Raw genomic sequence first — 27,103 nt, 5'->3', positions numbered from 1 at the left:
TGTTATCATCTCCATGCCTTTAATAATTCCATGCTTCATGTTACTGTAGAGATTGTATACTGTATGTGCAGATAGACTATTATTATATCCCTTTTCAATATTTATTTGCCTTTTCAGGTCATATTCATTCATGATGTGTCTTCTACATACCGTGTACCCATTTTATTAGAAGAACAAGGAATTATCACATATTTTAAGCACAGACTGAATCTCCCCATAGATGATAGGCCTACGGTACAGCTTCTGAAATGGAAGAGAATGGCTGACAGGTATAGTCTATGCTGTTCTGGGGTTTTTTTTTCCTTTTTTTTTCAAATCTCATTTTATTAACATTTTGTAAATTTTTACAGCCAAAATAGCGGTGAAAGAAAGTAAAGTCTACACTGTTCTGTAGTATTTGTTATTTATTCTACGCCGACACATTCTGCAGCGCTTTACAGATATTGTCATCATCTACTGTCCCATATAGCGCTCACTATCTAAACCCCTATCAATATTGATTTGGAGTGTGGGAGTAAAGCAGCGTACTTGGAGGAAGCCCATGCAAACATGGAGCGAACATACAAACTCCATGCTGTCATAGCTGGATTTAATCCCAGGATGTCTGCGCTACAAGGCAATAGTGCTGACCACAGTTTCCCTTGGTATCTGATTGGTGGCACCCAGACCCTGCACCGATCTTCTGTTTTGGCTGTCAACAGGCTCCTGAAGCTAATACAGAATATGTGCATAGTGCAGTGAATAATCCTATGCTTATTTTTTAGGGAGACGCCCTTTCGGGAATTCACTGTTAGTCCTCGTTCACATCTGTGTTTGGAATCCATTGGAATTCCCCCCCCCCCAAACGGAATACCAAACGCAATTGCAAGTGCTGTGCAATAAAAGTACATGGACCCCATAGACTATAATGGGGTCTATGTGCTGGCCGCCAGATTGCCGCAGGGATCTTGCGGACAGTAAAGTAGTTCCCAATCTACTTTCCTGTCTGCATGATTTGTGCGGGCAGTGGGCGGCCAGCACACGGACCCCATTATAGTCTATGGGGTCCGGGTGCTTTTACAGCACAGCGCTTGCAATTGCGTTTGGTATTCCGTTCGGCCTGGACAGAATCCAAATGCAGATGTGAACAGGGCATTAGGGAGGTGTTTAAACTGATCATCAATAGAAATTATTTGTATCTGCCGTTTCCTATAAATACCTTATGGACACTATAGCATAGTCTATAGCAGTCTTTTCTCTCTTTTCACTATGGGTGTATTTTTCATACTTGTAAGCTTTTGTCTTTATATTTTTAATATTACATTGATAATGTGTAATTTTAACAATCCCAGAGGCAGTGAAAGAACTTCTGCAGTACCCGACACCACCACTATAAAATTGGTGGGGCTGCAGCTCTGTATTCTTAAAGCAGTCAACCACTGATACCCTTTGGTAACAGTCTATTTGTATGCTATAGACGCTACATTTAAACAGGCATACTTCTACAAAATACCTATTTTTAATGAAAGTATCTTTCTTGACGACTTTAAGACATGAAATGCCCTTCATAACACTTTGTAAACCCCTCAAAATTCCCAAATTCCTGGATATCAAAGAATCTATAAATGATCATATCAGAGGCTCAACTAGAAGTTTTGGGGCCATTCAATGGAGGACCTAAAAGATGACTAGTGTAAACTTAGTCTTATAAGTCCATTGGCCTAGTAGATTGCTGGGGAATGGTGGGGAATCCTCTTATGACCAGTGATGTTTTTTCCTCTGTATTTTATATTCTCTGAGCGATCGCTGGTAATAGGCTGACGTGTGACTTTTTATGGATATTCTGTCAAGTTATCTAAATTTGCAAGCGTAAAATCCCGGCTTTTCTGCTTCATTATAGAAGTATATTGGAGAATTCTCAGCAATCCTCAGGGCAACTTTATCTGTTAACAGATTTTTTTTAAAAAAAATTTCACTTTAGTAAATTGATTTCTATGACTTTATTCCTCTTATCAGTTTACATAACTACAAGAACATAATGGAATCTAAGTGCAAATGAGCTGAATGATATTATTAGGACCCACCGGAGGGACGCCCCGACATACACAGATAAATGAGGCCCTTGAAAGTCACTTATTTTATGTGCAGAGCTTCTTACTTGATGCTAGGTCTGATTTATGTATAGTATTAGAAAAACATGGCAGCTTTCTTCCAGACACAGCACCTTTCCTGTACACCATGGTTCTCTGATTTACCCCCACGCCAGTCTTGGTGTCCATGCCCTGCCGGGTTTGTGCCTAATTTATGATGAGGTCTCATTATAAATTAGGCACCTCCTCTGGGGGTCTGAGCTCCTAAACAAAGATCTACGCCATTTCCTTGGTTGTGTAGATTACTGGCATCATATACACCAGAAAACTGGTATAAATGATGAAATATATGATAGGACGGATTGCCCTGCAGCCACCATGACCCTGCCATGCTACCTGTGATGAAAGTGGTGTATAAGGAGCAACACATAAAAAGTTATAAAACCAAAAAATAGAAAATTTGTGGGCGAAAATTTAGACTTTCACAAAAACAATCATGACTGTTTCATGGTTTATACAGCAGTTTTTATGGCATGGAAGCCATGATCATCAGCCCCTGTGTGTGTGGTTTTGTAGCTCAGTCAGAGGAGCCTTACTGCTTCTGACTGACCATGGCTATCCTGTACAAAGAACTTTCCTCTCCGATGCTTTCAGGTTGAAAACAGCGGACCCCAGGGGTGAACCTTCCCCTTTCGCTGCCCGAGGCGAACGACGGAAAGCCGCCTCCCCCCCCCCCCCGGGAGGAGGGGGCGGAGCGGGCGTGGCTGAGCGGAGGGGCGGGGCTAAGCTAAGGGACGGGGCTTAGCGGCGTTCGCAGGCAGAGAGCAGGCACGGAGATGACCTGCTCTCTGCTTGAGCGTGAGGGGAGGCTGCTGGAGCAGCGCTGCTCCAGTGGCCTCCCCAAACCACTGCTCGGTGCTAAGCCAGTCCAGGACAGCTTGTCCTGGACTGGCTTAGGTCATCAAAAATGCCACCCTCCCTGGGGCCCTGACATAGCACCGCCTGAAGCGGTCGCTTCAGGTCGCCTCATGGGAGGTGCGGCGCTGCCGGACCCCATTATAGTCAATGTCCATGTGTAACCACTATTTTAGCGGTCAGGGTGTCCGTCATTCGGGTCCCCTGGTGGACCAGTACAACAGAGAGCCCGGTGTAGATGTGAACTAGGCTAAAATCTCATTCCCTTTGCTACCACTGTACACCGTTATCTCATAGTGAAATACTAGACTACTAGTACAACCAGATTTTGATAATGAATTAAAATGGCTGATGTTCTACATGCTTGGCATGTATGGGCCTGATTTATCATGCATTGGATGCTAGGTTTTTGGAGTACAAAGTATGAAAAGTTGCAAATGTATGTTTTTTGCTCAAAAATGATGACTTTTCTATTTTGGGCCCAGCTCACATGAGGCAGGGACGAAGGCAGACTGGGACAGGTAAACCTTGGCATATATTATAGCTTAATCCTGTGTCTCTGACTGGCTTATGTTTCACTAACAGCAAACGAGACCTCCACCATTGAGTCTCAATTATTAAGAGGCTCAAGCTTCTTAATAATTCCTGCACATCTCTCGCCAACATACGAAAGGGATTAAGCCAAGTTCACAAAGCACTGTTCTTGATAGATCTGCCCCAGTGTCTCTTTACTTATTTCTAATATACAGACAAGAGATACATTGGGAGAGACTGAGTTAAAATGCACAGAAATACTGGTTCAATATGTGTCAAAAAGTTGATGCAAATGCTTGCACCAGATTTATTATGTGCTTAAAGGAATTTAATCATTAAAACTTAATTTTTTCTTCCTAACACGTAGGAATAGCCTTAAGAAAGGCTATTCTTCTCCTACCTTTAGATGTCTTCTCTGCACCGCCGTTCCGTAGATATCCCGGTTTTCATCGGTATGCAGCTGAGTTTTCTCGCAGCACTGGGGCCGCCCCCAGTGCTGCGAGAAAATTCTCCAACGACTGCCTCTTCTTCCTCTGGAACGCCCTCTCTCCGCTACGTCTTCTTCTGATGGCTTCTTACACTTCAGTAGTGTAAGTCCTTTCTATATATTTCACATTCCTTTGTAGTCATTCTTGACTTTGGCTCAAAAAATGCAGTAAAACCTGCAAGAAAAAAAAGGTGCATTTCTGCAACGTGGGGACCTCAGCCTTACTTAGGCTTGGTTATAGACGACCTTGGCCGTGTTCAGTGTGCTATCCCTGTATTTCATGGATAGCCCACTGACCCATTCATTTCTATGGGCCTGTACACATGACCATGAATTACATGGTTCCACGTGCAAGCCGACAGTCCGGGTTGCAAAATATAGAATAGGTCTTATTCTTGTCCTATTTTGCGACCCTTGTTTCCATGGCTCTTATTCATTTGAAGAAAGGTTCCACAGAAGTAACTCGTTTGGGTGGATCCACATGCGGACTCCCCGAACAGCTTACCAAACGCAGATGTGAATAAGGTCTTAGAGAAAAGGAAGCATCATCAAATTGGTGCAAAATATTGGTCTAAAGTAAGCCAACTAAGAGGTAGATGGCATGAGGAAATTAAGTGTGTCTGTTGTGTCTAGCAGGATGCAACAGAGGACTAGATAAACAGCTCCAGCTATAATCTATGGATCTGCAGATCACTTTTAATATATTACTTAAGCTTGAGATCTCCATCCTGTTTGCTTTCCATGGTCATGATTGCTCCAGCCCCCTGGACCTGCTGGTAATAGCTGTAGACATACAGTCCTATGAAAAAGTTTGGGCACCCCTATTAATCTTAATCATTTTTAGTTCTAAATATTTTGGTGTTTGCAACAGCCATTTCAGTTTGATATATCTAATAACTGATGGACACAGTAATATTTCAGGATTGAAATGAGGTTTATTGTACTAACAGAAAATGCGCAATATGCATTAAACCAAAATTTGACCGGTGCAAAAATATGGGCACCTCAACAGAAAAGTGACATTAATATTTAGTAGAGCTAGAGGCTGTTATCTTTGCAAAAGGAGGATCTACTAAATATTAATGTCACTTTTCTGTTGAGGTGCCCATACTTTTGCACCGGTCAAATTTTGGTTTAATGCATATTGCACATTTTCTGTTAGTACAATAAACCTCATTTCAATCCTGAAATATTACTGTGTCCATCAGTTATTAGATATATCAAACTGAAATGGCTGTTGCAAATACCAAAATATTTAGAACTAAAAATGATTAAGATTAATAGGGGTGCCCAAACTTTTTCATAGGACTGTATGTGTTGACTTCTGACGTCTCACCATGAAGGGTATTGATTCCCACCATGCCAGACTGTAATTCTCTCAGTACAAGATTTCTATTACTTCCAGCTGTTCCACATAATAATTTTAAATGAGACGTATGATTGTGAATGTTAAAGAGTTGCTGTGAAAAGTCAAGACCTAGTAACATCGTCTTCACAAAATGTTGTATGAGGGCATCTTGAAGGTTTTTTTTATGTCATTCATGGTGCACTAAATTGCAATAAACACAGGTGTGTCCTTCCTTAACGTTCCATGGAGATTTTCTGCAAGATGATCTGTTATATATTAAAGGGGTTGTCCCATCACAAGGATCCTATCTATACTGCTTGTTAATGTGGATGTAAGACTTTTCCTACATACATTGCTTCAGCAAAACTGCTTTGTTTGTCCACTATCTTACTTTATTCAATTTTTTGTGGCCACAGCCCTGACTTAGCTGCTCCTGAGTCAAATGATGTATCTGCTGCTCTCAGGGAGGAGGGGCTAAGTGCAGGGAGCGAGCCTGTGTATCTAGCTATTCCTGTGTCTACACCATGTGACCTAGGTCCTGCACTCAGATAGAGGAGAGGAGCTGCTTTCATTTCTTCTGTTCTCCCAGTTATCAGGCTAGCTAATTCAATTGTGTTCATTATGGCAGAGACAGGCAGTGTATGTATATAACACAGAATGGAGTTGCTGCTGCCTGTACTTCATAGTCCAATGTGGGTGGGCGGAGCTACATGCGGATTTGGGGGCGGAGCTAATCGGCAGGTTGCCCATGAAACCACGCCCACCAAATGATGCAAGAAACCAGGAAGAAAGAAGATTTTACAAGAGTGAAGACTGCTGAGTATGTGAGGTGGGAATACCCCTTTAATAATATATATATATATATATATATAATTTTTTTTTTTTTTTTTTTTTTTTTTACAAATCATGATTTGGAGATGATCTGTCACGAGATGCCTGTCCTATGTGGCTTTTTAAAACCTTGGTTGTGTTGAGAATTTTAGCTTGTCAAGGGATTTTCTAGCAGATCACTGTATGGTATAGTATTAATTTAGAGGGGTTTCCGAGATAGAAATATTGATGACTTATCCTAAGGATAATATCAGATTAGTGGGTGTCTCTACCCAGCACTCTCATGAGTGAGCTGTTCTCAGCAGCTAATACACAGGGAATGGAGCAGGAAGCAGACAGCTCTGTTCTCTGTGTAGTGGCCAAACCAGGTTACTGCAGAGCAACTTCCATTCACTTGAATGTGACTTAAAGGGGTATTCCCACCTCGCATACTCACCAGTCTTTACTGCTATAAAATCTTCTTTCTTCCTGGTTTCTTGCATCATTTGGTGGGCGGGGTTTCACATGCAACCTGCCGTTTAGCTCCGCCCCCAAATTTTGTGTGTAGCTCCGCCCACCCATATTGGACTATGAAGTACAGGCAGCAGCAACTCCATTCTGTGTTACATACAGAGACTGCCTGTTTCTGCCATAATGAACACAATTGAATTAGCTAGCCTGATAACTGGGAGAACAGAAGAAATGAAAGCAGCTCCTCTCCCCTATCTGATAGCAGGGAGCTAGGTCACGTGGTGTAGACACAGGAATAGCTAGATACACAGGCTCGCTCCCCTGCACTTAGCCCCTCCTCCCTCCCCCCTGAGAGCACCAGATACATCACTTGACTTTTGAGCAGATAAGTCAGGGCTGTGTCAACAATGAATTGAATAAAGTAAGATAGTGGACAAAGAAAGCAGTTTTACTGAAGCAATGTATTTAGAAAAAGTCTTATATTCACATTAACAAGCAGTATAGATAGGATCCTTGTGATGGGACAACCCCTTTAAGTTGTAGTGACTCAGTTCAGCCACTATACAGAGAACGGAGCTGTCTGCTTCCTGCTCCATTCTCCATGTGTATCTGCTGCTGAGAATTGCTGACTGACATTGATGACCTATCCTTAGGTCAGTCTTTGCAGTGTAAAGAGTGAAAGCTGCGGGGGAGTATTAGCAATCCTTTCAGGTGTGCCACAGCAAAACCATCTAATTTCAGGTGTTTTATGCCACGGCGGCTTTCAGGGAAGCACATTGCTAAATTTCCTTGATGGAAATTCTACAGCGTGTCCGTCTCATGTCCCCAGCCTTCTGATGTCCATTTTCTGCTGTCAAAGCGAGAGGCAAAAGCAGATATTATCAATAAATCAAAACTTAGAGGTTTTTCACAGCGTGACAGAGGAGGACAACTCAAGGATTTATCAATGTATAAAGTATAGTAAAGTACAACTGACATGGAATGTTCTGCAGAAAGCGTGGTGTGAGATCTTACCATATGGAGTCAAACAGTTGGAATTGCTCTTTGTTCTACAAATCCACTTTCTTTTCATGAAAATGTCATGTAAGTTATCACAGATTCAGCGCTCTTATTAATATGTATAATACTGTCATCTTGTCCTGAGCTTTAACCATATACAGTATTAAGACATATTAAATGAAACAGTGGTGTTAATGTAGACCCCCTAAACCTTAGATGAAGACAGAGTGTTATAAAATAACTTAGGAAACCTTAGTGACCCGTCTGATCCATCACTGGTCCAGCATCGCTGCTCTGGCCCTCCTCACTGTCTTTGTACTCCGACATTACAGTATTGACATCCCTGAGTGTCCCACGTGAATGCAGAGGCTGGAGAATTATTACAGTGATCACGTGGAGTAGTTAGATATGACATTATTGCAGTGCTGAAATAGTGATGCTACTATGGCCAGGGGATAAGATAGGGGAGTAATGCTGACCAAACACATAAGACAGGTGTCAACTGAACTCTCTTTATCCACCTATCTCCATATTGGCTTGCAATCATTTAATGTGTACGGCCAACTTGAATAAAAATATTGATGACCTATTCTTTACTTAGGTCATCAGTGTCACATCGGTGGAGGTCCAACCCCTGGCTCCCCTATTAATCAGCTGTTGTCACTGAGAGAACAGCAGGAAGCAGACAGCTCTGTTCTTGGTGTGGTGTTTGAGCCAAGCCAAGTGAATGAGAGCTGATCTGCAGTACCGGTTCTGCCCACTACATGGAGAACGGAGCTGTCTGCTTCCTGATCCATTCTCTGTTCGCTGCTGAGATTAACTGATTGATGGGGCTGCTGGGTGTTGGACCTCCATCGATCTAATGCTGATATCTAGTTCATGAAATGCCTGGGTTTGTGGCTGACATAGTAGCCATGGCTGGAATAGTAGACATAAGCCATGCGTGGTGTAGTGCAATAGCAGCCATGTGTTTGTAATGCTAAATAAGCTAAGGCTCTGTTCACATCTGGATTGTTGCACCTAATCAGTTTTGTAATTTGTCGAAAGATCATAAAAACTGTATAAAATGGGTTGTTTATAAAACGCGATGATTTTATTGGGTTTATAAAACCCTCCGAAGGTCTGCGTTTGGAGCAAGGGGCAGATACCAGGCGTAGATGTGAATACAGTGCAAGGTAAGTATCCACATAGAAATGTTTCCAAAGACAAAGCCCCAGAAAGAAGTGTCCTAATGTGCCATTGTCCATAGCCAGATACTGTTATGGAATATCCAATATACATTATCTGATGCCTTGGAACTTGGTGTGATCAGCTGATTACCCATGCACATATATAATGCAGACATCAGTATGGCAGGGTATAATTACATGAGATCTTATCACCAGCTCCGCTCTATCTATTGTATGTATCATTGATTATTCAATGATCCATCAATGCCAATGACCATCTCGCCTGCACATCTGATTCCGAAGTCTATGAAAGGACATCTTAAGTGCATCTTAAATGGTGCATATTCTGTTTGGCCCATGGACAAGTTCCACTTGTTCATCCTTCAACGCTCTAACCTCTTATTAGAAAAGTGTCAGTCACTGGGGCCATTTCAATTGCAAATACAATGATAAGCTTAGATGTAACAGGTTGTACTCGTCGAAAGCAAAGTGATGTCCCTTTTATTTTATCCTTTTGAATAAAAGCAAAAAAAGCCCCCGCACAGAATAACTAATTCCCATTGATTCTGTCACTGGAATATGACGGCTTAAAAGTAGCAGAAAACATAGAATTACCTAAGTGTGAATGCAACAAATGGATTGAAATAACAGTTTAGACAATTATAGAAATAGGAATTGAAATTCTGAAGTCCAAGCTTAAGATAAGTGTTGACCGTATACTACTGGGGCCATAAATGTAGCTTCTGTCTGTATCCCAATTGTTCCTACTGCCTGTATATAACAAAAGGCATTAAACTAGCATGACGCCAATTACAGGGACCTCTGAACTTACCATTATGTACAAAAAAAAAGACATAAAAAGAAATCAAAAACTTCTAAGAAGTTTCCTTCTTCTCTGAACTGTACAATATTATACTCCAAGGAATCTGTACAGGATTTCGGTCTTCTAGCTCTAGAGACAATATGGCCCAGTCCGTAGCAGTCCAGGTTTTTCATTCACAACACCAATGCAGACGAAGGTGACACATAATGGGGCGCCGCTACTCAAAATTTCGTTCTACTACTAAGCATCTGAAAATGGTCCAGGCAGAGACAGAAGTCTGTAATAAAGGGGTCACTTGTGTCTGTGGGTCCTGTTCATACTTGTTGGTGACTCAAGAAATCCTCTCCACTGGTAGAGTGTCTGGAACGTACAGAACCTGTTTGGGGTGTGTGTGTGCGCATGCGCAGGGCCGCACCAGCACTCAACCAACCAGGGCTCAAAGGGGCCATTATAATGTTTGAGAGCAGAACTAGGCCATTATGCTTGGTGGGAGGCATAAAGGTGACATTATATAGTATGTTGGGTATTATATACTTGCATTATATATATTTGCCTTCAATTAACCTGCTGCCAACTACAGTAGCAGTACTGTGGATGAACTTTCTACAAAGTTGCAAATATCTACTATATCAGCAGGTCGTACTTATGGTTGTCAGTCTTGGTAATACAAAGGTTAAAAGCTAAAGGAAGACCTCCAGCAACTCCTGCAGGGGTTGTCACAGCAAAACCACATAATTTTAGGTGTTTTTTGCTGCTACAATTTTTACAAACTCCTGCCACAATGAGTTGTGCCAAGGGCATTCACATAATTGCTACTCCCAAGGTTAACAGGTAGCTCCAATGAGATCCCCTCTCAAAGTCTATCATCTGGGCAAAATGTCTTTTGAATGTGTTGCAGAGGCTTGTCTAACAGGAGTTAGTTCCCTCCAAGAGTTGCACTACCCAAAAGTGGCCTCTGGGAGAGTTTTTGGGGGAGCACTTGTACGCCATCTTGTGGCACGACTTTGTTTCTAATATGACTACTCCTATAATCATTTCATTGTCATCTAGTAATTGTAACCATTTTTACCAGGTATGAACGACTGCTGCAGACCTGCTCCATAGCGCTGGTTGGAAAATATACTAAATTGAGTGATTGCTATACGTCCGTCTTCAAGGCCCTAGAGCACTCTGCCCTGGCCATCAATCACAAGCTGAATTTAATGGTAAGTCCTAAATGTTTGGGGTATGTTAGTCAGTGTTACCATCTTGGCTAAGCCAATAGTCTTCAATTCTGCAATGGTTGGAGAGCCACAGGCTGCACTCCATTGTTGCAGTGGCTGAGACCTTCATAAGGCCTGAGAGGGGAGAGATCTGTCAAGGGAGCAGCTGCCTCTACTTACTAGTGGCAACATATTTATTTTGTGATATGTATATGGTGGTTTATTAAATGGGTTACCTGAAATCCAAGGGTAATGGATACTGATGACTTATCCACAGGATATGCCACCACTCAGTATTAGATCAGTGGGGATTTGACACTTGGACTACACACAGAACAGTTGATATAGGCTGGCGAAGGCCATATACAGAGTATACAACTGGAAGTAGCCCTGCTCATATTCAGGAGAACAGTAGCAGACCTGCAGTTCCTCTGTATCACTACACAGTGTACAGAGCTGGCATCAGTATATTATATATACAGAAATACACTGTAGCAGTGGGCCAAGTCACTTAAGTAGAAGTAGAGCTGACATTGGACGTATACCTTGTATACAGCTTCTGGCAGCCAAATCAACTGATAACCTAGAGTCGGACCCCACCAGTCAGATCATGATGACCCGTCCACTGAATAGGTCATCGATATCCATAACCCTCAGGTCTTGGAAGACCCCTTTAAGCTGTGGTTTTAGTATTTAGAAGAACAGGTAGCTGTTTTCTTGTATACAGAATGCATCCCGCACTAATAACATGTTTCTTGTCATCTTAGTATATAGACTCTGCTGAACTAGAACCTTCAACAAAAACTGAAGACCCTGTAAAATACCATAAGGCCTGGGAAAAGCTGTGCAAAGCTCAGTAAGTCACGACTGATGCTATATAGTAAAGCTGTGGGCTTGTATTTGTGATTTATCTATTGTCTTGAAAATGCAATATGTTACAAACAGCAGCAGATATTTATTGTAATAATGTCAGATAACCTACATTTCCAGTACATATTGGATGTTTAACCCTTTCCTGCCGATGACGTCTTTCAGTTTTCCTTTTTAACTCCCCGCCTTCCAAATCTCATAACTTTTATTTTTATGTTCACAGAGCCATATAGGGCTTAAAGGGATTCTACCATTAAAACCTTTTTTTTTGTGGATAAGACGTTGGAATAGCCTTTAGAAAGGCTATTCGTCTCTTACCTTTAGACGTGGTCTCCGCTGCGCCGTTCCTTAGAAATACCGTTATTTACCGGTATGCAAATGAGTTCTCTCGCGACGTCTTATCCATAAAAAAAAAAGGTTTTAATGGTAGAATCCCTTTAATGTTTGCATGATAAATTGTTCTTCATGATGGTACCATTTATTGTTCTGTACAATGTACTGGGAAGATGGAAAATAATTCTGAATGGGGTAGAGCAGGAGAAAAAGTGCATTTGTCCGACTTACAGGCTCTGATTCTATGGCATTCACTGTGCAGCCATAATGAGATGTCACCTCTAATCTACGTTTCGGTACGATTCTGGGGATACCAAATTTATAGTTCTTATTTGCAATTTAACCCCTTAACAAAAATCTAAAACTTGCAAAAAAAAATTAAAAAATTATATATATATATATATATATATATATATATATATATTTATATATATATATTATTATTTTTTTTTTTTTTTTGAAAAGTCTCCATTTTCTGACACCCATAACTTTTTTATTATTGTTGTGTACAGGGACACATTGGACATCTTTTTTGTGGAGGCAGATGTACTACTTAGTTATACCATTTTGGAAATATCTATTGCTTTAATCACTTTTTATCAGAGGCGAAATAGCAAAAAAACGGAGGTTCACACTTTTAATGTTTTTTTTTCCTGCTACAGCGTTCTCTGTACAGGAAATTTTTTTTTAGAAGTTTGTAGACTGGGCATTTTCACTGTGATGTTTTAGTTTTATATGTGTTTTAGGGAAAGGGGGTGATTTGAACTTTTTAAAGGTGTTTTTTTATTTTATTTTTTTTTTTTTTTTTTAACTTTATTAGCCCCCTCCTAGGAGGTGAGAACCTGCAATTTTTTTGACTGCAGGTCCCATAGTCTGCAATACAACTGTATTGCAGTCTATGGCAGTTTTGCTATGTTATTATTGGGGCTGGTCATGCACCAGCCTCAATAGTAATATTACCATTGCAGACCTGGAAGCCTTCAGAAGGCTGATGAAGCAACAGGATGGCTCCAACAATCTCACAGCGTGGGAGCCGTCCTGCAACAAAGAAGGTACAGAGGGGCATTTTTTTTTTTTTTAGTTTGGGGGACCTCACAGCAGTGCAATGTCCGCAGACAAATTTTACTCTGATCATCAGATCAGTGTCTCTGTTGTACATTACAGCAGAGACCCGGTTCCTATGGCAGCAGAGTGGCCATCTTTACAGACCCGGCATCCGCCATACTATTATGGCAGACATCGGGAGGAAGATAGAGGATGACCTGCATTAAAGAAAGGCTGATACAGTAGTATACTGCCCGTGGCCTGTATCTGTGCTGCAGCCTAAACCCATGTAAGACAAGTAAGCGGGCCATGTATATGAAACAATTGCTGTACTTTAGTGACGCTGCATTTGTAACCATTCTCTGATTAGGTCTATTATTGGACTTGCAGATATTAGTTATCCACCTGCAGTTTCTACTCATGTCATTTTATGAGAGCTGCTTCATAAGCAGAATACAGGCTATACATTTTGTCCTGTACTCTGATAAAAGATCCAAAGGCAATGGTAAAAATTTTAAAGGGGTTTTCAAGGCTGAATATATTGATGACCTATCCTAAGGATAACTGATCATTACCATATCAGTGAGAGGTTCTGACACCGGACACCCCTATTGATCAGCTGTTCTCAGAGAACAGCAAAGCAGGTAGCAGACAGCGCTGTTCTCTATGTAGTGGTCAGAGCAAGTACTGCAGATCAGCTCCCATTCACCAGTATTAATTCAGTTCAGCCAGTACACAGAGAACAGGGTTGTGCTGCTAAAGACACTTATCCTCTCTCCACAGAATGGGAGATAAGTGTCAGATTGCTGAGGGGTCTGATTGCCAGGTCCTGCAGTGATAAGGAGATGGGGAACCCTTATTCACTATCCTGTGGATAGAGGAGAAGTGTCCTTAACTGAACCCCTTTAAGGATAGGTTATCAGTTTTTTATTTTATTTATTTTTTAAATAACCATCTGCACCAGCATTGATGGGGCTAAAGGGCAGTCGTATGATCAGTATGGGTCACGAACTTCCATCGTCATTATTCCTATTAAACAATCTGAAATAAAAATACATCATGTAGTGCCACAGGGTAAATAATACTTTAATAGACTTGCCATTGACTGTAATGGAAGCAGATGTACATTCGGTATATCGGTATACCTTGCCAACTTATCTGTAATGAGTCATTTTCTATGTTCTCTAGGAGGTCGCTGTGTCAGTGTATCATTATGTTCATGCTATGTCAGGGCTGCCAGTGAACATTCATTTTATTTATGTCCTCGCACTCATTACTTCCTCCTATACCTGATTCCATTCAGTATTCTGTATTGCCATTAGATGTAAAACCTGTTATAAAATGATAACGTTCCTCATCTGATGTAAATCATTGTGTTTTGGGTGTTATTAGTGGCTTTTCACAGAGCAGTTTAGGCTAATATTCTGTGCCGATTCATTTCATAGCATCTCTTATTAGGGATCCGAGCTCCAGATCTCCAACCTGCTTTTCTTAACACAGCCATAGAGTTAAAAGGGTATTCTGATCAAAGGTATGAATATGCCACAAATATCTGATATCTGACGCCCCAATACTTGGCATGTCAGAATGCCATTTTGCGATATAAGGTGGATAGTTACAAATAGAAATAGGATGGGAACTAAGGAGAGAATGTATATGTTGGTTCCAATACCCCTTTAAATGAAGCCATTCTCTCTGCCTGCCACCACTAGAGGGAGCTTAATGCAGACAAGTGAATGGGAGTTGAGTTGCAGTAACTCCGAACAGCCACTACATAGAGAACGGAGCTATTTGATCTATTTCGGGTTATGTTCTCTCTGTATCAGCTGCTGGGAACAGCTGATTAGCGAGGGTCTCGGATGTTGGACCTCCACTGATTTGATATGGATGGCCTATCTCAAGAATAAATCATTGTTATATTTAGCACAGAAAGCCCTTTTTAAAGTCAGTGGCATACAGTACTTAGAAGGTATACATGTGTCCTTCCTTACCTTTTCTCTTGTCTGAATATGTCCTGATATGTGTGTCATGAGCCTTTTGCTATATATGACTGCATCAGCGCTGCCGTATCCCAAATTCTATTCCTATAGCCTGGCTTTGTGACTTAATAAACTGTTCTGTGTGTTGGATGACTGGTATATGTGCAGGATTTGGATAAGTGAATCTCCACCTCTTGTGTTCCACATGTGTTATGCCTTGCACAGTATTGTAAGCGGCCATTTCTCGTGGTCTGTGGGCATGCATAGTCTGCTGTACACAAGGCCCGAGGCCTTAGAAGTTACAAGCCACCGCCGGAAGAAGAAGCTGAAGATGACGCTACTGAAGAAGAGCAGGCGGCGCTGGAGAGAGTTCTCTCGCAGCATTGGGGGCGCCCCATTGCTGTTTGAGCGCTGGGGCCCGCCCCCAGTGCTGCGAGAGAGCTAATTAACATACCTAGAGAAACCGGGATTGTAGGCAAACGGCGGTGCGGAGAAGATAACGAAAGGTAGGAGACGAATAGCCTTTGTTAAGGCTATTCCAACGTGGTACCTACAAAAAATTGTGGCTGACTGACAGGATCCCTTTAATGTGTTAGTGACCAACCCAATACACTTCACATTGGACACTGGCCTTATCACAGAGTGTCAACACGTTTGGCAACTGGGGGGCATATCAGTATATGAGTATTGGTCCATTGGCGACAGACAGCATAATCGGGCACCACATAAGTAGTGAAATGTATTATGTAAGCTATCCGAAGATCGCAAGTGAGGAATAATTAAAGCTTTTATCAAAATAAATAAATAATAAGATATAATAAAAATACAACATTAAATGTGTTACAAATATTATATATATATATATATATATATATATATATATATATATATATATATATATATATATATTGCTGTGCCCGCAATGATCTGAGCACTACAACTCTAATATTAATTTCAGTCTTAAACTCCCCAAAATGGCATCAATAGAAAATGTCATTTCTTCCAACCTAAATAAGCCCTTTTCAGTTCTGTTTACAAAAAAATAAGTTATGGGTCTTGGAAAGCAGCAATGTAACAATAAATCCCAGAGAATAAATTTAACAGACTATATAAGCAGCGTATACAGTGACATTGACAGAAAAATAAAAAGAGTTATTACTCTTGGTACATGATAACGGAAGAATGCAATAATTGGTTTGGTCATTAAGGGGTTATTGGTCATTTACAAGCTGACAGACTTCCTGTAACCGAATTCCAGTATTGGTAAGGATGGATTCCTCTGTATGTTAGGGACTCCCAACGTACTTACAACATATTTTCTTTATTTAGCTTACTGTATATACCACCATCATATTCTTGGGTTGTCCATTGTCCCATATAGGACACACAAGCTACATTTCCCTATCAGTATGTCTTTGGAGTGTGGGAGGAAACTGGAGCACCCAGAGGAGATTCATACAAATTCCTTGTAGAGGTTGTGTTTGGTCAGATTCGAACCCAGGACTCCAGCACTGCAATGCATCAGTGCTAACCACTGAGCCATCGTGTTGCCCCATACATACATTATACCTCCAATAGATGTGAAAAAACTACATGTGAACAGTGCTTAATGGAGTTGTCCACGATCACCCCTTTTTGGCACAGAGGTCGGTGAAGGTGAAAAAAAAAAAATCAGAGGGCTCAGTATAGGAACTGCCGCAGATTGGCCTCAGGGGTCCTTCCACCGAAACAAGACCCCAGAGAAGCAGGACTGGAAGTTGGTGGGAGACGCAAAAGCATCGGGGACAGGTGAGCATGGGGGCCTTTTTTTTCATCTTCCTCGCCCTCCATGCAAATGTGCAAAAATGGGTTATCCTGGACAACCCCTTTAAGACCATTGCTATTGGTATACAGTTTTTGTGAGGACATCGTATGTGGTCAGGTGTCCTTTATAGGTATTGTTCAAGATGAACTCCCTTGAATTGTATTGTGCTGATATTTATGGGACTTTTCTATATGATATACGGTACAAATAACTGCTGAGCTTCATATGGCGTTTTTAATGACTGTATTAGCTGCAGGCAGATAGAATTTTAGTTTATAACCCTATGGCTATGTGAAGGGATTTGAAGCTCCGTAATGGGAAACCAAAGCTCCAGCCGCCATAAAGATAGGTTATGAACTACATCAACACATAATTTTGGAAACCGTGTAAGTGGCTATTCACATTAAGCCTATGATACATTTCAAGGTGCTTTAAGTATGTAGAAGCAGTTATTGAAATAAATATATAATGTAAAATGTGTGTAGCGATATGTGATATCATTCACGCTGTGAAATACTAGTATAATATAAATGGGGATAAAGTGATGTGTTATGTGGAGCTTTCATGGAGGTGATCATTTCTTGTTGAGTAAAGCTTTACATGCGGCTCTTAAACACTTTCCATTGATGCATTTGTAGTATAATGCAATGTAAAAGACCCTCATTTATTAGGCAGACATGATTTCCCAGAGTATAACGCCTTGTCCTTGTGTGAAGGCCGAAATGACTATACCCTGCTTGTACTGCGGAGATAACACCGAACGTACTGAAATGATGGAGATGCCACATTACTGTGCAGTGTTATAAATCCTCTATACGGTAATAGAGGAAATATATGACAAGACAAAGGCCACTTTGTATAATCGTTCATATGCCGTGTTGACTTATCTCTCCAAAGCCATGCATGCAGTTGTGCTGTTATATCCTAAAGAAATAGATAAGGGCCAGCTCCAGATTTGTTTGGGCCCTTGGGCGAACGGAACCGCCAGGTGAGATTGATCTTTCTAGGTTTGTCCAACAAATACTCTTGCCGTGGGCCTGCAGCCCTACTTATCGTTCCCCGCTCCTGGCTGCAGCCGCCTTCGCTTCCTCTCCAGCAGGCCCTGTGCATCTCCAATGATGTCACTATCAGTGACGTCCTGATCCTGCTCAGTGTCAGGGTAAGTTCACATGGGGTATTTTGGTCAGGATTTTGAGGCCGTATCCACCTCAAATTCCTGACCAAAAAGACGGCTCCCATTGAAATCAAAGGGAGCCAGTCAGTTCTTTTTTTCGGAAGCCATTTGTTCCGGTTCCTGGAAAAAGAAGCGACATGCTCATTCTTTCATGCGGTTTTGCCTTGCGACATCCGCCTGAAGACACTCCCTCCTAACTAGGCCCTTTCATTTGGGCCTAATCTGAAGCAGAGTGCGCTACCGGAAGCCGGTGCACTGCACCAGCATCCAGTCATAGCTACCCGTATTTTGGTGAAAAAACCCGTGTGAACTTACCCTTAGAGACGTGATATGGGAAGGCCAGGGCCCCCTGGAATACTGAAATGGGAGTGGAGGTGGCTGTGGCTGTAAGTAAATAGGGCCCATTACCTGCTGGGGTTATTCCACTAGGTAATGGCCTATTTGAAAACAAAAAAACAAAAACTAGAAAAAAAACATCAGCTGTAGTCAGCTCCTGAGGGGGCCCACTCGGCTGCCGGGTGCTGACATCAGCCCTGAAACCATACCATCTATATGTCAGCTGATCATCTCTGATTGTATAAATTCTGGATTCTTCATCATATAAGAAGGCGTCGTTATTTTCTATTTTTATTCTGATCGGACTCTTTCCTGTTTCTGACTTTTAGTCACTGCTTGACCTGACCTTTGATTTATCTGTTGCAAGGACATTGCAAGGACAAGGAAGATTTTGCTCTGTTTTTTTTCAGCCAAAGCCAGGAGTGAATTTAGCAGAAAGGAGAAGTATACGTGCTTGCTATATATTTCCCAATCCTGTTGAAGCCATTCTTGGATTTGGCTCAAAAAACCACAGCAAAATCTGCAACAAAAAAGAAGCAGCTTCTCCCAAATGTGAGGCTTTAGCTAAAGGGGTTTTCTGAGCTAAAAATATTGATGGTCTATCCCTACTCAGAACGGTGGGGGGACAACACCAGGCACCCCCCTCTTATCAGATGTTCTCCGCAGTTGATACACAGAGAATAGAGCAGAAAGCAGACAGCGCTGTTCTCTGTATAGTGGTCAGAGCAGGTACTGCAGATAAGCTCCTCTTTTGCTTGAAAACTGTAGTGACTCAGTTCAGCCACTACACAGAGAACAGTGCTGTCTGCTGCCTGCTCCATTTTCTATGTATCAACTGCTCATTAATGTAGGTGCTGGGTGTCAAATTCTCACTGATCTGATATTTTTGACCTATCCTTAGGATAGGTCATCAATATTTTTACCCCAGAAAACCTCTTTTATATCACCCACTTCCCAGACCAGTAATGTAGGTAGTGTGAGAAATAAATACATGTAAGACAATGTAACTAGAGCTTTCATATAAAGATACTATTTGTTCTCTGTACGTACTGTACATGTAATATCATCTGCATGCAGTGGTCCTGTAGACTTAAACGCGCACCCTGCTGATAAGCTTCTGCCAAACAGCGAGCGGTGACAACCTGCCGACTAATCTCTCGCACAGTGGGTGGCAGATCCGTCTCAATTACCGCATCTTATTTCCTTTTGATGTTTAAAAGCCTTCTCCGTTTATTATCACCTGTTCTCTGCAGTCACAGTAGTCGGTATATGTATATTTCTCACTACTTAAAAGGTTTAAGAAGATCTGAAAGTTTCTGCACAGAAGCACATAGTCCGAGGTGATCAAGCTCGGATATACAAGTTTCCTTAGACGTCGACTTTAATTGGTGCTCCTCAGAAGTGCGCAGGTCATCCTCGTATTCATCTGCTGAATGAGCATTAAAGAACATTAATTATTTTTACAAAGTGTCTCCTCCAAAGGGGGAAAAAAAAGCCTCGTAATAAGAGATCTTTTTATAGAAAAGTGTTTTCAAGCCTATCTGTTCTACTCTTATGTGGAAACCCGCTGAGAGAACATTGTGCATTCAGTATGTAAATGAGCCCGGATCGCAGAGATGATGCCTCTCGGCTGATAAAGCTCGCTCACTCAGCGCAGATCATGTGTGATGTCTGAAAAATGGCAGAGCTGACAATGCAATGCGTCTTGGGTTAAATTCACATCTATCTATCTATCTATCTATCTATCTATCTATCTATCTATCTATCATCTATTTATCTGTCTCATCCATCCATCCATCTATAGAGATGGATAACTAGATAAGTGTATATATATATATATATATATATATATATATATATATATATATAATATTTGGTGCAATCCTTCCCCTTGGGAGTCCTGAAAGTGATAATATGGCCACCACAGAGCCCTGGTCTCAACATCATCCAGTCTATCTAGGATCACATGGAAAGACAGAGGGATTGGAGCAGGCCTACATCAACAGAAGATCTGTGCTTAGTTCTCCAAGATGGCGGGAACAACCTCCTTGCCAAGTTCAAAAACTGTCTGCAAGTGTACTGAAAAGAAATAATGCAAAGCAAAGGTCACACCAAATATTGATGGGATGCGACCATACATAATATGCATATTCTTGTTCATGCAACGCTGCAGGACTTGTAGAGATAACTGAGCAGTGCACTAAACTTCTCAACAGGTTTACTATTGAGATGAATGGTGTTGCAGTGTGCATACAAGACCTGCTGCTCTATTCATATAGGGCACACGGGACTTTCCGTCTCATAATCATTGGGAGTCCAATGATCAGATCCCTACTGAGGGCGGGTTCACACCAGCGCCTGGTTTCCGCTTTAGGCAATCCAGCGGGTTTCCGTCTTCTGCCCGAGAAACTGGACAGTGGCCGGAAACCCGGTAGTCAGTTTTTAAACCCATTCACTTGAATGGGTTTGCAAAGTGTCCTCCTGTGAACATCTTGTGTCTCTCCGTGGCGCAACCGGTTTTTTTTTAACCTGACACAAAGTCAGACATGCAGGACTTTGTGTCCGGTTAAAAAAAAAAAAACGGTTTTGCTGCGGACTGGCAGAAAACGTACACGGGCGGACACTTTGCAAACCCATTCAAGTGAATGGGTTTGAAAAATGACTGCCGGGTTTCCGTCCTCTGTCCAGTTTCTCGCTGGATTGCTTAAATCGGAAACCAGGTGTTGGTGTGAACCCACCTTTATCAGTTATTCTATATCCTATGAACAGTGAATAACGTGTAGTTACCAGAATACCCCTTTTTAGGCTGAGGTCCCACATTGCGCAAAAGCAGCTTTTTTTGTTGCAAAATTTGCTGTTTTCTTGAGCCAATATCAAGAATGGCTACAAAAGGAATTGGAAAAATCTAGGAAGTTCTTATACTTATCCCTCCTGCTCCATCCACTCCTGGGTTTGACAAAAGAAAAAAGAAAAAAAAGTAGCAAAATCTGCAACAAAAAAAGGCTGCTTTTCTGCAAGGTGAGGCTTCAGGTTAAAGAAACCTTTGACTCAGTGGGAACTTTATAGACCTCTATGTAGTGATCAGATTTTATTGGTATATGAAATCATCTTTATCAGTAACACATATCGTATAAACATATAAATACATTAAAGAACAGAAAATACACCCACGCTGCAATATGGCAGTACATTCATAATAGAAGCAAAAATGTAAGTCGGGTTTTGCGGGGACAGAGTGCATAAAGATCGCAAGCCATTGTTCAGGACTCTACAATGCTGAGGTGACTCCATACAACACAATAGATTCTTCTGACTAATATTGAACGCCGTAACCATTTCAGTATACAGCGTATGACACTGTATAACTAGTGTCCAGGTATCATCTTGTGTGGGTGTATTTTCTGTATTTTAATGTGTTTCTATGTTTTTATAAAATGTGGTTATAATAAAGATTAGAGATGAGCGAACAGTGTTCTATCGAACTCATGTTCGATCGGATATTAGGCTGTTCGGCATGTTCGAATCGAATCGAACACCGCGTGGTAAAGTGCGCCATTACTCGATTCCCCTCCCACCTTCCCTGGCGCCTTTTTTGCTCCAATAACAGCGCAGGGTAGGTGGGACAGGAACTACGACACCGGTGATGTTGAAAAAAGTAGGCAAAACCCATTGGCTGCCGAAAACATGTGACCTCTAATTTAAAAGAACAGCGCCGCCCAGCTTCGCGTCATTCTGAGCTTGCAATTCACCGAGGACGGAGGTTTCCGTCCAGCTAGCTAGGGCTTAGATTCTGGGTAGGCAGGGACAGGCTAGGATAGGAAGGAGAAGACAACCAACAGCTCTTATAAGAGCTAAATTCCAGGGAGAAGCTTGTCAGTGTAACGTGGCACTGACGGGCTCAATCGCCGCAACCCAGCTTTCCCAGGATCCTGAATGGAATACACTGTCAGTGTATTCCCGTATACCCGATATATACCCCGATACCCGTTCCAACGGTGTGCCCCCCCACCTTCACCCCAGAAATACCCTGCAAGTCCCCTAGCAATAGAATTGGGGCTATATACACCCACAATTTTTACTACTGGTATACAGTGCCATTGTCTGACTGGGAATTGAAAGAATATATTGGGAATACAAATACCCTCATTTCTTGCTACTGCCATATAGTGCCAGTTTCTGACTGGTAATTCAAAGAATATATTGGGGTTACGTGCACCCACAATTTTTACTACTGGTATACAGTGCCATTGTCTGACTGGGAATTCAAAGAGTATATTGGGAATACAAATACCCTCATTTCTTGCTACTGCCATATAGTGCCAGTTTCTGACTGGGAATTCAAAGAATATATTGGGGTTACGTGCACCCACAATTTTTACTACTGGTATACAGTGCCATTGTCTGACTGGGAATTCAAAGAATATATTGGGGTTATAAATACCCTCATTTCTTGCTACTGCCATATAGTGCCAGTTTCTGACTGGTAATTCAAAGAATATATTGGGGTTACGTGCACCCACAATTTTTACTACTGGTATACAGTGCCATTGTCTGACTGGGAATTCAAAGAGTATATTGGGAATACAAATACCCTCATTTCTTGCTACTGCCATATAGTGCCAGTTTCTGACTGGGAATTCAAAGAATATATTGGGGTTACGTGCACCCACAATTTTTACTACTGGTATACAGTGCCATTGTCTGACTGGGAATTCAAAGAATATATTGGGGTTATAAATACCCTCATTTCTTGCTACTGCCATATAGTGCCAGTTTCTGACTGGTAATTCAAAGAATATATTGGGGTTACGTGCACCCACAATTTTTACTACTGGTATACAGTGCCATTGTCTGACTGGGAATTCAAAGAGTATATTGGGAATACAAATACCCTCATTTCTTGCTACTGCCATATAGTGCCAGTTTCTGACTGGGAATTCAAAGAATATATTGGGGTTACGTGCACCCACAATTTTTACTACTGGTATACAGTGCCATTGTCTGACTGGGAATTCAAAGAATATATTGGGGTTATAAATACCCTCATTTCTTGCTACTGCCATATAGTGCCAGTTTCTGACTGGTAATTCAAAGAATATATTGGGGTTACGTGCACCCACAATTTTTACTACTGGTATACAGTGCCATTGTCTGACTGGGAATTCAAAGAGTATATTGGGAATACAAATACCCTCATTTCTTGCTACTGCCATATAGTGCCAGTTTCTGACTGGGAATTCAAAGAATATATTGGGGTTACGTGCACCCACAATTTTTACTACTGGTATACAGTGCCATTGTCTGACTGGGAATTCAAAGAATATATTGGGAATACAAATACCCTCATTTCTTGCTACTGCCATATAGTGCCAGTGTCTGACTGGGAATTCAAAGAATATATTGGGGTTACGTGCACCCACAATTTTTACTACTGGTATACAGTGCCATTGTCTGACTGGGAATTCAAAGAGTATATTGGGAATACAAATACCCTCATTTCTTGCTACTGCCATATAGTGCCAGTTTCTGACTGGGAATTCAAAGAATATATTGGGGTTACGTGCACCCACAATTTTTACTACTGGTATACAGTGCCAATTTCTAACTAGGAATTCAAAATGCGCAAGGCTCCCGGAAAGGGACGTGGACGAGGCCGTGGGCGAGGTCGGGGGAATGGTTCTGGGGAGCAAGGTAGCAGTGAAGCCACAGGGCGTCCCGTGCCTACTCCTGTGGGGCAGCAAGCATTGCGCCACTCCACAGTGCCAGGGTTGCTTGCCACATTAACTAAACTGCAGGGTACAAACCTTAGTAGGCCCGAGAACCAGGAACAGGTCTTGCAATGGCTGTCAGAGAACGCTTACAGCACATTGTCCAGCAGCCAGTCAGACTCTGCCTCCTCTCCTCCTATTACCCAACAGTCTTGTCTTCCTTCCTCCCAAAATTCCGAAGCTTTACAGAACAATAACCCAAACTGTCCCTGCTCCCCAGAGCTGTTCTCCGCTCCTTTCATTGTCCCTCAACCTGCCTCTCCACGTCACGATTCCACGAACCTAACAGAGGAGCATCTGTGTCCAGATGCTCAAACACTAGAGTCTCCTCCATCTCCGTTCGATTTGGTGGTGGATGACCAGCAACCCACCCTCATCGACGATGATGTGACGCAGTTGCCGTCAGGGCATCCAGTTGACCGGCGCATTGTGCGGGAGGAGGAGATGAGACAGGAGTTGGAAGAGGAAGTGGTGGATGATGAGGACACTGACCCGACCTGGACAGGGGGGATGTCAAGCGGGGAAAGTAGTGTGGATGTTGAGGCAGGTGCAGCACCAAAAAGGGTAGCTAGAGGCAGAGGCAGAGGTCAGCAGCTTAGGCGAAGCCAGGCCACACCCGGAATCTCCCAAGATGTTCCAGTTCGTACCCAGCCCCGAAAAACTCCCACCTCGAGGGCACGTTTCTCGAAGGTGTGGAGTTTTTTCAAGGAATGCGCCGAGGACAGATATAGTGTTGTCTGCACAATTTGCCTCTCGAAATTGATTAGGGGCTCTGAGAAGAGCAACCTGTCCACCACTTCAATGCGCCGTCATTTGGAATCCAAGCACTGGAATCAGTGGCAGGCAGCAACGGCAGGACAAAGGCCGCCTGCCGTTCACGCCACTGCCACTGCCTCTGCCTCTGCCTCTGCCACTGCCACTGCTGACTGTGCTGGCGATGCACTCCAGAGGACGAGCCAGGACACCACTTCATCTGCCTCCGCCACTTTGTTGACTTCTACCTCATCCTCCCCTGGTCCTGTCTTATCTCCTTCTCCTGCACCATCAAAGGCACCATCAGGCGTTTCTTTACAACAACCCACCATCTCTCAGACATTGGAGCGGCGGCAGAAATACACTGCTAACCACCCACACGCGCAAGCCTTGAACGCCAACATCGCTAAACTGCTGGCCCAGGAGATGTTGGCGTTCCGGCTTGTTGAAACTCCCGCCTTCCTGGACCTGATGGCAACTGCGGCACCTCGCTATGCCGTCCCTAGCCGTCACTACTTCTCCCGGTGTGCCGTCCCCGCCTTGCACCAGCACGTGTCACTCAACATCAGGCGGGCCCTTAGTTCCGCGCTTTGCACAAAGGTCCACTTGACCACCGACGCGTGGACAAGTGCATGCGGACAGGGACGCTACATTTCACTGACGGCACACTGGGTGAATGTAGTTGAGGCTGGGACTGCTTCCCAAACTGGCCCGGTGTACCTCGTCTCCCCGCCTAACATTCCTGGCAGGGACACGAGAAGAACACCCCCCTCCTCCTCCTCCTCTACCGCCTCCTCCTCCGCCACCGCCTCCTCCTCCGCCACCGCCTCCTCCTCCGCTGTTAGATTGACCCCAGCTACGAGTTGGAAACGTTGCAGCACTGGCGTTGGTAGACGTCAGCAGGCTGTGCTGAAGCTGATCAGCTTGGGGGACAGACAGCACACTGCCTCCGAGGTGAGGGATGCCCTCCTCGATGAGACGGCAATATGGTTTGAGCCGCTGCACCTGGGCCCAGGCATGGTCGTTTGTGATAACGGCCGGAACCTGGTAGCAGCTCTGGAGCTTGCCGGACTCCAACATGTTCCATGCCTGGCCCACGTCTTCAACCTAGTGGTGCAACGTTTCCTAAAGAGCTACCCCAATGTTCCAGAGCTACTGGTGAAAGTGCGGCGCATGTGCGCCCACTTTCGCAAGTCGACAGTAGCCGCTGCTAGCTTAAAATCTCTCCAGCAACGCCTGCATGTGCCACAACACCGGCTTTTGTGCGACGTCCCCACACGCTGGAACTCAACGTTTCAGATGTTGAATAGAGTGGTTGAGCAGCAGAGACCTTTGATGGAATACCAGCTACAAAACCCTAGGGTGCCACAAAGTCAGCTGCCTCAGTTTCACATCCATGAGTGGCCATGGATGAGAGACCTTTGTGACATCCTACGGGTCTTTGAGGAGTCCACAAGGAGGGTGAGCTCTGAGGATGCGATGGTGAGCCTTACAATCCCGCTCTTGTGTGTTCTGAGAGAATCCCTGATTGACATCAGGGATAACTCAGATCACACAGAGGAGTTAGGGATAGCATCCGATCCGTCACAGCTGGAGAGTAGGTCCACACATCTGTCCGCTTCACTGCGTTTAATGGAGGAGGAGGAGGAAGAAGAGTTGTCCGATGATGTGATGGTGATACAGGAGGCTTCCGGGCAACTTCGAATCGTCCCATTGTTGCAGCGCGGATGGGTAGACATGGAGGATGAGGAGGAAATGGAGATTGAACTTTCCGGTGGGGCCAGAGGAGTCATGCCAACTAACACTGTGGCAGACATGGCTGAGTTCATGTTGGGGTGCTTTACAACCGACAAGCGTATTGTCAAAATCATGGAGGACAACCAGTACTGGATCTTTGCTATCCTTGACCCCCGGTATAAAAACAACATCTCGTCTTTTATTCCGGTAGAGGGGAGGGCCAATCGCATCAATGCTTGCCACAGGCAATTGGTGCAGAATATGATGGAGATGTTTCCAGCATGTGACGTTGGCGGCAGGGAGGGCAGTTCCTCCAGTAGGCAACCAAGTTCTCACCGGTCCACACAAACGAGGGGCACACTGTCTAAGGTCTGGGACACCTTGATGGCACCCCCTCGCCAAAGTGCCGCCACGGAGGGTCCTAGTGTCACCAGGCGTGAGAAGTATAGGCGCATGTTGCGGGAATACCTTTCCGACC

At 43.1% G+C, this 27,103-nt stretch overlaps 1 protein-coding gene across 2 annotated transcripts in view; it reads left to right on the top strand.

The window, feature by feature from the left end:
* The window catches only part of CTPS2 (CTP synthase 2), a 150,837-nt gene that overhangs the window by 36,129 nt on the left and 87,605 nt on the right, over window positions 1–27,103 (top strand). For both annotated transcript variants that reach the window (XM_075263671.1, XM_075263670.1), the window contains 3 exons: window positions 118–269; window positions 10,698–10,830; window positions 11,595–11,683. In XM_075263671.1, coding sequence (XP_075119772.1) covers window positions 118–269; window positions 10,698–10,830; window positions 11,595–11,683 — 374 coding nt within the window. The remainder of the gene's footprint in view (window positions 1–117; window positions 270–10,697; window positions 10,831–11,594; window positions 11,684–27,103) is intronic.

The sequence above is a fragment of the Leptodactylus fuscus genome, chromosome 2, assembly GCF_031893055.1.
Source record: "Leptodactylus fuscus isolate aLepFus1 chromosome 2, aLepFus1.hap2, whole genome shotgun sequence".
NCBI classification, from domain to species: domain Eukaryota; kingdom Metazoa; phylum Chordata; class Amphibia; order Anura; family Leptodactylidae; genus Leptodactylus; species Leptodactylus fuscus.
The sequence above is the reverse complement of the archived record's forward strand: the minus strand, read 5'-3'. Positions and strand labels throughout refer to the sequence as shown.